At 34.6% G+C, this 12,271-nt stretch overlaps 2 protein-coding genes and 2 long non-coding RNA genes across 4 annotated transcripts; 1 reads left to right on the forward strand and 3 right to left on the reverse strand.

The window, feature by feature from the left end:
- Nucleotides 1-30: 30 nt before the first annotated feature.
- LOC116402151 lies at nucleotides 31-1,103 on the reverse strand. The gene is made up of 3 exons (XR_004214572.1): nucleotides 674-1,103; nucleotides 313-422; nucleotides 31-89 (listed from the first exon to the last, which is right to left on the reverse strand). It is a non-coding gene; the product is annotated as an uncharacterized LOC116402151 (long non-coding RNA).
- A 1,705-nt stretch (nucleotides 1,104-2,808) lies between these two features.
- Nucleotides 2,809-3,993, reverse strand: LOC116402152. Its single transcript, XR_004214573.1, has 2 exons — nucleotides 3,517-3,993; nucleotides 2,809-3,077 (listed from the first exon to the last, which is right to left on the reverse strand). It is a non-coding gene; the product is annotated as an uncharacterized LOC116402152 (long non-coding RNA).
- Nucleotides 3,994-4,227: 234 nt separating this feature from the next.
- On the reverse strand, nucleotides 4,228-5,148 carry LOC116402150 (peptide chain release factor APG3, chloroplastic-like). The gene is made up of 3 exons (XM_031881270.1): nucleotides 5,118-5,148; nucleotides 4,533-4,605; nucleotides 4,228-4,417 (listed from the first exon to the last, which is right to left on the reverse strand). Exons 1-3 carry the CDS (start codon nucleotides 5,124-5,126, stop codon nucleotides 4,263-4,265), a joined length of 237 nt encoding a protein of 78 aa, XP_031737130.1. The 5' UTR covers nucleotides 5,127-5,148; the 3' UTR covers nucleotides 4,228-4,262.
- Nucleotides 5,149-5,995: 847 nt separating this feature from the next.
- Nucleotides 5,996-6,514, forward strand: LOC116402057 (pectinesterase inhibitor-like). Its single transcript, XM_031880807.1, has one exon. It carries the CDS (start codon nucleotides 5,996-5,998, stop codon nucleotides 6,512-6,514), a length of 519 nt encoding a protein of 172 aa, XP_031736667.1.
- The last annotated feature ends 5,757 nt before the right edge of the window (nucleotides 6,515-12,271 follow it).

The following is a 12,271-nucleotide window of genomic DNA, read 5'->3' on the forward strand; positions in this document are numbered from 1 at the left end:
TCCTCAAATTTGACCATTCACTCTCCATACTCCACAAGTCTTCAAGCACATGATGCTGCCTTCTTTCAGATGAGCAACATCATTCCGATCTTAACAGTCAGAAGAGCAAATCAAATCAATCCTAGCATATTCACAAATCACAACTAAAAAGTACAAACATTACAAAATAAAACATGCAGCGATATCAACAAGCATTCTGATAAATAATTAGCCAACTAATTGACATTACAAAATAAATAAAGAAAAAAATCATTGGAAAGATCACTGCTTAAATGAAATTTGAAATATCTCCCAATAGTTTTGATCGGTTACCCGAGTTGTGAGAGTGATCGGTTGATATTGCGTGCTTCCTTCAAGCGCTCCCCAGCTGCACCTGTTAGCTTCTGCCTCCGGAACCAGCTACTTAAACCATCTGCCAGTCTCTGCACAATAAAATGATTATGAGCCTAAATTTTACAAGTACCAGTCCGTTGAATATAGAAACGTGATACTCATGCTTTTCCATCCTAAACAACAGAACTATCTGCACTTCGATTTACAAATTCATTGCCTTTTTCCGACAGTGCTCACAACTGTTAGTTGTTACAGGTATACTTCTTTTATTTATTTATTTATTTTTACTAAATTCAGTAATACCATATTCCAGATATTAGCAACATTATTTTAGCATTACCTTGGATCGGGATTGCAGGTAAAAGCAGTATGTGATAGCGAACTCTCAGGAACGGTCGGGTTAGAAGAGGGAGGCCTAGGTGGAAGCGGGCTCTTCAGGATTTGGAATCGAAAACCGATCTGAGGGTGGAGAATTTTCTTTGGAAGACTTGGGTTTCCGAGGGGGTCTGCGGCCCTTGATTTCGGCACCGTTAAGGCTAGAAGAAGAAGAAAGTGGTGGATCGACGAGATGGGTATGTCGCAAGATAGAGTTTCTTGGCTGCTTCACGTTAGAGAGGAAGAGCGAAATTTTGGAGGTATAGGAAGAGCGAAACGGAATTTGAGAGATAGGAAATCGCAGGGTTTGAGGAAGACGAAGAAGAGAAGGGGAGATGAGAGGCAGAGTAAACCGATGGAGAAGAAAAAGGGGAAAGAAATTTGAAATAAAAGAGACCGTTGAGGTTGAAGAAGAGGGAAAAGAAAATTGACCGTGGAGGAGAGTTATTTAATTTTTGGATTAAATATTTTCTATGAAAATTAAAAAAGAAAAAGTTAAAAGGCAAATATTTTTTACTTTTTTTTATTATTTATTCTATGAAAATTCAATAATAAAAAAGCATCTATATTTGCTTTTGGTATGGTTCACATTTTTATTTATTTGACAAAAATCTAACTAAATTATCATTCATTTTGACCTAATATTGCAAATATAAATTTATATTTTGCATCTTAACTACTCTTTGGCATTTATAATATCATTGTTCCACACCTCAATTTTTTTATTGTTGTCAAAAATAAACCTAATCCAAAATGAATTAGCAAATTAGGGAATAAATGTAATCATTGTTTTTGGGAGTTTGAGTTCGACCGTGATTATTGTTGAATAATTTTCACTTAGACATGCACATTTTGCTATTTTAGCAATTTAAATTTAAAATTTTCTTTTATCAAAAGTAAACCTCTTGTTTTAATGTTTTTCTGGTCATCCCTTTTAAATACAACTAATGACAAATGAATATAACAATTAAGAAATTCGTAGATATATAACAACATTTTAAACTAATTGCTGCAGTTATTTTAAATCACATATGTCATTCGCTTATAAGCCATAAGAGTCTATTAACGATATAAATCTATCACAAATATATTTTGCTACATTTACAATTTTTAAAAGATATTGTTATATACTTAATTATTATTCATAAAATTGCTAATCCATTATACTTACCCTAAGTTAAATGAATAATGTCAAAAGTAAGTTTACTACGAAGGTAATTTGTGTGACCCTTTTATCCTAACGTAGGAAGTTTGTTCCACTCCATACCATTATTGAACTAAGAAGATTAAGTGTGTATTAGTATGTTTAAACAAGTATAATTATAGCAAATCTATGAGTGATATATTTATATTAGCAATACAATATGTGTTACATATGCAAATATTTTGTATCTAATCGTTGTATTTGCAATTAACTCCATTCAAATATACAAATATAAACATAACTCTTTAACCTGAGTTTAGCTAGGATCACAAACTACAAAAAGAAAGTATGGAATATATTTAATTTGTTTTTTTTTCTTTGAAGAAAATTTGGTGTGTAGCACATTATATATTTTTCTTTCCTTTAAAAAACAGTATTGATCTTATAATATACGGCCTTGCACAATGTATTCACCATAAAGATCATATAATTGTAGAGATGTATAGAAGGTCTGATAAACAACATAAACGAAAAGTTCTAATCCTTGAAATTGTAAACATTACCCATATCCTACAATAAAAGTCACATCAACTTGATATTTGTTGAAATTTAACAAAAATGAAAAGAAAGCAACGATAAACCAATGACGATGGAAGAAGATACAGTTTTCAAACACAACCAGCTATCCAAATTATTCATAATATGGTATTAGAAAATATATTGCAATTTGTAACCTCATAAGTTTATAAACAGAGTAAAAATTAAAGGAAATTTTTTTATCAAGCTTATATTAGGACTTTATACTACTTATATGTAATTCTTAAGTTTTCTTCTTTTAGCTATAAAAGACACAAATTAAGAAAAAAAATGACTTGATTGTCCATGTAAAGTTATGCCCCAACTTTTTTCTTCTAACTTAAGAAAAGGAACACCAACAAATATCTATCCCCATAAACTAAAAAGCATAGGAAAATGATAGTAAAAGTAAAATCAACTTTTTCTGTTATCTTTTTCCTTCATTCATTTACTTCTAATTGAAAATAAATCAAAAGTCTAAAACCGATCAAATTATTGAAAACGAAAAAACAAGAAACATAACAGTGTGGAGAGGTAGTTATTATCAAGTATTTGATTTTGTTTAATAGATTCCAGTTGTGACAACCACAACAATTGTATGCATGAAGTTCATCATTCAAACAGATTCTGACAACAAATTTCAACACATCTGCAAGGCGAAAGAAGATAGGAATTAGGATAACAAGGTAATTAGAACACTGAAATAAATTTTAAAAATAATTTTATTGCCGATTGCTACTATAAGCATAATTATCTGCTTGTATATATTGTCTTGCATGATCTGACAAATACATTATGGTATTTGATATTCCATTCAGGTTGTATCTTGCATGTTACCAACAAAATCATGTGCTTAGTGATAAATTACTCTTAGACTGAGAAATACTCGAAAAAAAATCAAGAGTAACAACTCTTAGTTTCCCAGAAAAATTGAAACAAAATCATGACAAACCAACAACAAGAACTTCATAAACTTGTCTGATGAAAGCAACTCAAGAACAGTCTCAATGCAGATCATACATGAGTTCTTTGCTAAATATTTCCAAAGGCTAAAAAGAGTTAAGGAAAAAAAGAAAAACAATAATTACCTGTAATTTTCGTTGGTTCATGATCTTCTCTTGTCATTCCCTCACTTTAATCTCATAACTGAAAAGGAAAAGAGGAGGGAGGGGTGATTAAACTCATGCATGTACATAATGTCGAAACCAGCAAAATTACCACCCTATTAACTATGAAAGTCTGGTTGTGGTCGAAGTAGGGTGAAAGTCAGTGTAGATTAGGATAGATGTCACCGTGAAGCTCACTGTCGGTTGGGGGAGAACATAAAAATTGACTTTTTTCTTTTATAACAGGCTGACTGACCTACAGGCTGGGGTGAACTGGCTGGCAAGGAGGAAGTGACATGCTACCACTAGGTTGTGTTAGGTGTGAACAATGGACAATGGTGGCTAGAAGTGAGGGAAGGGCTTTGTCAAAGGGTCGTGCAGGGCTGAACTCCAACTGTCCAATATTAGTTTGTTCGCTTACTTTCTTTGTTTCACCCATATCAATGTCTGCAAAAATTCCCACAATATATAGAAATGGAAATAAAGATCCTCAAGTTCTTTGAGAAAAATCATAAATATAGCCACAAAATTTCTCCAATTATTTGTTACTTAAAAAAGTATAGAAATTGTCAACCAAGCTCAACTAACGCATGTATGTATGTACTTAGAACCAAGAGGTCTCAGGTTTAAATCCCTCTACCCCGAATTTGTACTCATAAAAAGAAAAATACAGAAATTGTATGAATGAGGTGCACATTCACGTAATTTATACGATGATGTGAGAAATGCTATGATTGTAATGGATGCTCATAGTTTGGCTCGTAGCAATAGAAAAGCCCGAATCTTATTCTCAAGTTGAGTCCTTTCTTCAGTGCAAAAAATGTGGTTTCCTGTCGGCTTGGGGAAAGATCAATTGCTGTCTCCACCTTGTTGACATTTCGCCCTGCATAATTATTGGCAACGAGAAATAAATAGAAAGGTTATTCTACCATTTTTTTGGTTTTATGAGAACAAATTCAGAGAGCTAATTGCAAGCAATATTTGAAGTAAAGTTACACCTCCTGCGCCCCCAGATCTTGCAGTAGTCAGTTCAATGTCCTTCGGATCAATCACTACTTCAACTTCATCTGCCTAGATGCAATAATAACATAAGCTCAACAAATCAAGATAAACATAGCTGATCAAGATGCAAATGCAACGGAGAACAAAGTCAAATAAGAGAAATTATCATATCCAAATTGTTAACACTCCTACAGAGAAACAGTACGAACACTATGAATATCAACTATATATAAGGATAACTGTATAGTAATGCACTTGGATTTTCATGTTACGGCACTAGTGTGATATGACAGAACATTTTAATCGGCCACTCCACATTAATCCATCATCTAGGTATTTTTAACAGAGAGATAGCTTTTCACATTATAATTGTTAATGGCAAAATGGAGCACAATAGCATATTAGGGACCTATAAAGGAAATGGGGAAAGAATTAACATTAGACAACTGTCCAGGACAAACTTAGCAAATTCAGGTAATATTCTACCACACATTAGTCTGATTAACGCATGCAATTCTTATTTGACAAGTATCAGACAGTTCTTATTTCACAATTTATAGTGAACTTATGGAATAGTTTACCTCTAGCATGATGACTACTGTAGTCGTAGAAGTATGCGTACGGCCCTGTGTTTCTGTTTGAGGAACACGTTGAACTCAATGAAAACCAGACTCTTATTTCGATTTACTGTAGACACGTTATCCTTTGATTTCTGTCACATAAATTTCGTGTCCCCCCTTTTCAGCCAGAAAAGTAAACAACGAAAATTCTTCAATATATATACAGAAAGCACTAGGATATTGACTTCTGGGATGTCTGGAGGCACATACCTTAGAACTTGAAACAGGGAAAAACTTCCATGAATTCCGCTCACTGTATTTCTGGTACATACGGACATGTTATATAATTGGAAAAAATGAGTTAGAGAAGAAGAAACGACAATGTAGAAAAATGTATTTGAGAAAAGAAGGGGGTAAAATCAAAGCAGGACAGGAACGGAAGAGACATCAGAGTTTGGACTATGTAACTTGTAAGTTTTACAAAGCCTAACTATCCTATTCACTGTTCAATTTTCTATACACTTATAAGGCCTAAATTGTTGGTAAGAAAAGATTGGAGCATAGGTCACCTCTAATGGATTGATGAGAAAATTCAAAATTTAACATCTTAGTCGTATCTTTTGAATAAAAATAAAAATAAAGCCCATCTTAGTTGTAATTATGTAAAAAAAAAAAAAAAAGACAATTAATGTGATTATTCATGAATTGATTTGGGTGGGCTATTTCAAGATAAAAGTACCAAACAAAAGACTAGAATGGGTTATTTAGTTATGTAATCACAACTGCCATTTCTCCTCCATGAGAAAAACAAACAATTTCTCTAAATTTCATCTATATATATATGTATTTATCAAATGAATCATATCAATAAGGACGGGAAACAACAAAGAAAAATTAAAATGGCCAATAACTCTTGTCTCATTATTATCTCTCTCGTTGGAGTTCTTTCGTCCACCATCATTTCAAATGTGGCATCATCTAATGACGTCGTTTCCACCATCTGTCCAAAAACCTCAAATCCACAATTTTGTTCAAGTGTGTTGAAATCTGCAGGCACTACAAATCTAAAAGGCTTGGCTGTATACACCTTAAACCTTGCTCATACAAATGCTGAAAAATCTTTTACTCTAGCCAACTCACTGGCAAAAACCGCCACCAATCCTCAACTTAAGCAACGATATTCGTCTTGTGCTGAGAGCTATGATGAAGCTATTGGTGACATTGAAAATGCCCAAAAGGACTTGGCACTTGGGGACTTTAATGGTGTCAATATTGTAACTTCTGGTGCCATGACTAATATTGGTGACTGTCAGGATAAGTTCGCACAGCCGCCTAAGGATACATCGTTGCTTTTGAAGAATGGCAAGACTCTAAATGATATATGCAGCATTATTTTGGTTATATCCAATCTTCTTTGAAGGCTATGTACTTGAAGATTTTAATCAATAAATAAAATGAAGTTTAATTTTTAAAATAATAACATTACAGTGGGATGGTGATCGGAATTGATTACTTTGGTTAAAATTTAAAATTAGATAAAAAAAATCAATTAATAGATAATTCCAACTAATCAAAATAACTAAATAAAAGACGAGATTTGAAAATATAATATCCTAATAGACACTAATAGACTTATATTAATAGATAATTTCCTGCCGATGAAAAATTACTAAAGTTGTACTATATTTTATAAATATTTTAAAACATTACATAAACACTAATTAAAGTTGGGTTTAGTAGCAAAAAGTTACAAATTTATGGACACCTTCTTTTAGGGAAAAAAATACAGAGTAATATTACCTTGACATGATGTAAACTAAATTTGTAATCAGCGTTGAAATCTCTACTATATTAAATGCGCTCGTGGAGAAAAAAAATTATATACATCTATTTTATTCTTAAATTGTCGAAAAAAATTTATATTACTTTTTGTGATCTAACGTAGTTGTGACTTTTCTATTGTAAGTGTCCATTTTAATGTTTGGAAAGAAGATTTTTCCAATTTTTTAGTTTACAAAATAAAGTTCTATATTTTAAAAAATAAAACCTTATGTCGAATATGTGTAACTAATATTGATAGGATGTGACTAGTTGATCTTCGAGATACGATGCATTCTGTTTAGAGTGGAGATGGTTGCACACACATCAAATTGGTGCATTGATTCCTCCAAACTTACATGTAAAATGTACGTGTAAAAGAAAAACAAAATAAACTCTTGCAGTTACACATTAGAAAAAAAAAACGTCACGAAATCCCAAAGTTCAAAAGAAAACAAACACACACAAAAGGGGATTTAATTGATTCAAAGTAGTAACGAATGGTGAAAAATTGCATCATTTCTTGTGATTTCACATTGACATATTAGAATAAAAAATTATCGTATTCTATATATTACAATATTGGATCAAATATTAATACATTAATTCAATTATTTAATTACTACAACAATGAATTTCTTTTTCTTTTTTAAATAATAATTTTACCATTAATATTGTATAATATTTGTTTATTATATGCTAAAGCATATTTAAAAATTAAATAGAATTAAGATATTTCACGTGAATATGTGCACGTGTTTCAATTGAAAAGATTGAAACAATAGTCACAAATGATTTTTTCATAAAACAAAACATTCGTAACCAAATCTAAATATGCACTTTCATAATAAAGGACCAAAACTCATATTGCGTAGAATTGAGCATGGTTTAAATGAAATTATTAAGAAAATACTTACACTTTACACCAGGTTTTTTGGCAACATATATAGTGAGAAAACTCAAAATTTACCCTCTTACTTGTATCTTTTCAATAAAAAAGTGCATCTTAGTTGTAATTATGTCAAAATAAAATAAAAAAAAGAACCAGTCAATTAACATGGTTATTCATTCATTGATTTGGGTGAACTTTTTGAAGATAAAAATTCCCTATTCTGGTGGTTGAGGAGCTTTTCGATGAATTAAATGGAGCAAACTGGTTTTCAAAGATTGATTTAAAGGCGGGGTTCCATCAGATCAAAATGTGTGGAGAAGACATCGAAAAAACAGCATTTCGAACACATGATGGACACTATGAATTTATGGTTATGGCATTCGGCTTAACTAATGCCACATCCACTTTCCAAGCTCTAATGAACTCAATATTTAAACCATTTTTGCAGAAGTTCATATTAGTATTTTTCGACGACATACTAATCTACAGTGAGAACTTGGAAAATCATCTGAAGCACATTGGGTTAGCATTGGAAATCCTGAGAAAGAATGAGTTATATGCAAACCAGAAGAAGTGCAGCTTCGCGCAAGAACGTATTGATTATTTGGGTCATATCATTTCAGGACAAGAAGTTGAAGTGAACCCCGAGAAAATCAGAGCAATCAGGGAATGGCCTATACCCAGTAATATAAGAGAGGTACGAGGATTACTAGGCCTCACCTGTTACTAAAGAAAGTTCGTTCAGCACTATGGCTTCATTGTCGCACCATTGACTCAACTACTTAGGAAAGGGGGATTCCAGTGGACTGAGGAGTCTAAGGAGGCATTCCAACAACTACAGAATGCCATGATGACCCTGCCCGTTTTGGTGTTGCCTGATTTCAATGCCACCTTTGAAATGGAAACAGATGCATCGAGATATAGGGTAGGAGTCGTACTCGTCCAAGCCAAGCGCCCCATAGCATACTTTAGCCATACGTTAGCCTTAAGAGATAGGGCCAAGCCTGTATATGAAAGGGAATTAATGGCAGTAATCTTGCCTGTGCAACGATGGCGACCATATCTGTTGGAAAGAAAATTTATTGTGAAGACCGATCAGAAATCCTTGAAGTTCTTATTACAACAAAGAGTGATACAGCTTCAGTATCAGAAATGGGTAGCGAAGCTAACGGGATACTCATTTGAGGTGGTCTACAAACCCGGCTTGGAGAATAAAGCAGCAGACGCCTTGTCTTGGATGCCTCCTACAGTTAACCTCGGTAGCATAACAGCTCCTACATTGGTTGACATTCTGGTGATTAAAAAGGAAGTCGAAGCGGATGAAAAGTTGAGCAAAATAATGGAAGAACTACAAGCAATGGAAGAAGGAACAGAGGGTAAATTCTCCATCCGACAAGGTATGTTAAGATATAAGGATAAGTTTGTGCTGTCCAAAACATCTACATTGATACCCACAATCCTACATACTTACCATGATTCGGTACTTGGAGACCATTCTGGATTTTTATGCACATACAAACGACCAACTGGTGAGCTATATTGGGAAGGAATGAAGGCGGATGTTAAGAAGTATTGTGAGGAATGTGTAATATGTCAGAAGAACAACTCCCTAGCACTATCCCCCACCGGACTGCTGCTGTCCCTGGACAGTCCAAACAATATTTGGAGCGATATATCTATGGACTTTATCGAGGGCTTACCAAGATCGAATGGTTTCGAAGTCATCTTTGTAGTGGTGGACAGATTCAGCAAATATATTTGTTAAGGAGATTGTCCGACTTCATGGCTTTCCCAAATCGATAGTGTCCGACCGAGATAAGGTATTCTTGAGCAACTTTTGGCAAGAAATGTTCAAAATGGCAGGCACCCGATTAAATCGAAGCACCGCTTATCACCCTCAGTCGGATGGGAAAACTGAGGTGGTTAATAGGGGAGTGGAGACGTATCTGCGATGTTTTTGTGGAGAACGGCCTAAGGAATGGTCAAAATGGATACATTGGGCTGAATATTGGTACAACACTACTTTTTAGAGATCCGTAGGGGTCACTCCATTTCAGGCTATCTATGGACGTATGCCACCACCATTGATGTTTTATGGTGACCGGGACACTCCAAACACTACCTTAAACGAATAGCTCAAGGCATGAGTTGAAATTCTGGGAGTCCTAAAAGAACACTAATTCGTCGCACAGACAAGATGAAAAATAACGTAGACTTGAAGCGTCATGATGTGGAGTATGCAGTTGGCGATATGGTCTTCCTGAAGATTAGGCCCTATAGACAGATCTCATTACGACAAAAGAAAAATGAGAAACTATCCCCCAAGTTCTTTGGGCCTTATACGATTGTGGAACGCATCATACTGGTTGCGTATAAGCTAGAGTTGCCAGCATCCGCTTCCATCCATCCAGTGTTTCATGTGTCCCAACTCAAACAAAATGGTTGGTGATCATCAACTTGTACAGACAGACATGCTGCCTTACGTTACTGAAACTCACGAGTGGAAATCTATACCGGAGGAAATATTTGGGTACTCGAAGAATAAAAGAGGAAGCTGTGAGGTTTTGATTAAATGGCAAGGTCTCCCTCCTCATGAGGCAACGTGGGAAGATTATGACAAGCTCCAGTACAGCCTAGAAGCAAAAAGAAAGGCGTTAAACATAACACAGGCCGGCAAAATCATACTCAGAACAGAATATATTCTATACTGACATTATTTTAGATATGCTCAGAATCATGCTTCTGCCTCAAAAAGTCAAAATAAGCTAGAGAGAGAGAAAAAAAAAGAGAGATGAACAAAAGGATTTTGGAACTTCCTCTTTGTGAGTGTGTGTGTGTGGCAGCTGTAAATTAATTTCCTATGAGTTTCCTTAACACCCAAATGTTGTAGGGTCAAGCGGATTATCCCGTGAGATTAGTCGAGGGTGTGTGAGCTGGCCTAGAATCTCACAAATATCAAGAAAAAGAAAACCTTGCCACCCATCCACTTTGCAACAAAGATTCATGAAATTAAGGGGTAAAAGGAAAAAGGTATAGAAGCGGATAGCATCTTGGCTTCTTATTAAAATGGAATAGTGTAACCAGACCTTGAATTTGTAAAGCATCCATCCCAGGTAATTCTTCCAATTTCAATCCTCCAACCCTCTTCCTAACACAAGTAAATTAGAGACAACTTATCAAATAGAAGACCAACAGTCAACATAGGAATAAAAGTGCACATTATCATGAGGTATGAACAAATAAATTAAAGATGTACATAAGTCGCTAAAATCATACTCAGAACAGAATATATTCTATACTGACATTATTTTAGATATGCTCAAAATCATGCTTTTGCCTCAAAAAGTCAAAATAAGTTAGAGAGAGAGAGAGAGAGAAAGAGAGATGTACCAAAGGATTTTGGAACTTCCTCTTTGTGAGTGTGTGTGTGTGTGTGGCAGCTGTTGTGGGGCACCTCTTCAACTTATACTGAGACAGTCTTGAAGCAAATAACTCCAATTCTTGGGGATCAGCAATTCTTTCCTGTTCTGCCGTCCAGACACGTACTACTCCATCTAAACAAGCTGTGACAATATCTCCATTTTCCAAAAACTTGGCATCCCAAACGCAACCAGGATGCTCAATGCTCTAGACACAAATTCCATCTGCAACAAAATAATCCAACTTCGTGATACTAAAATGCTATTAGGGTTTAGGGTTTATAAATAATTATAGTATAATAAACATAATTCAAATTTAAAAATCAAGCTACAAAAAAAAAAAAAAAAACCCACTCTCTTAAAGAAATTCAATTCAACACATAAACTTTAGCCAACTTCAACACCCCTTCAGGGCTTCACCAGTCCTTCGCCTTTCCACTAAAAGTTAGTCATCTCTTCCCAACCAAATGCTCCATCAAACAGACTTCAAATAGATAGAGAAACATTTCTCATAAATACATGAAAGGTTCAACTCACAAACTCGGTTTGGCCACAGTGAAGGATCTTAAACGAAGCTCAGTATCTCAGAATTATGATAGAACACCACAGCAGTGTTCGTATATGTTGATATAATATGAAAACTTACACGAATTATTGAGACTCTTCGTGGATCAATAGAGTATTGATCGCGATTACAGATTCAAAGCAAAAATTACTCAAACTAATAGCAACCAAATAAAAGACTCAAGAACAATTCAAAGATGAACTTGGACCCTCTGCTTTCCCTCTCTCAAGGAGTAATGTAGATTTCCTTCCTCAAAGTTCCATACCCCCTCCCTCTGTAGCTTCCTTTCTTTTATCTCTTTCCTCTAACTCCCGGCCCTACCAAAGTGGTCCCCCCTGGTAGGTTCTTGTTTCACCTGCAAAAGATTCAACCCACACCCACACAAATACAAAGAATATTTCCAGCACACTCACAAACACAGTACAATGGAGAGAAGCTGATATATGTGTGTATATATATTCAATATGGAATCATAAGCTTC

The sequence above is a fragment of the Cucumis sativus genome, chromosome 2 (assembly GCF_000004075.3).
Source record: "Cucumis sativus cultivar 9930 chromosome 2, Cucumber_9930_V3, whole genome shotgun sequence".
Lineage (NCBI taxonomy): Eukaryota > Viridiplantae > Streptophyta > Magnoliopsida > Cucurbitales > Cucurbitaceae > Cucumis > Cucumis sativus.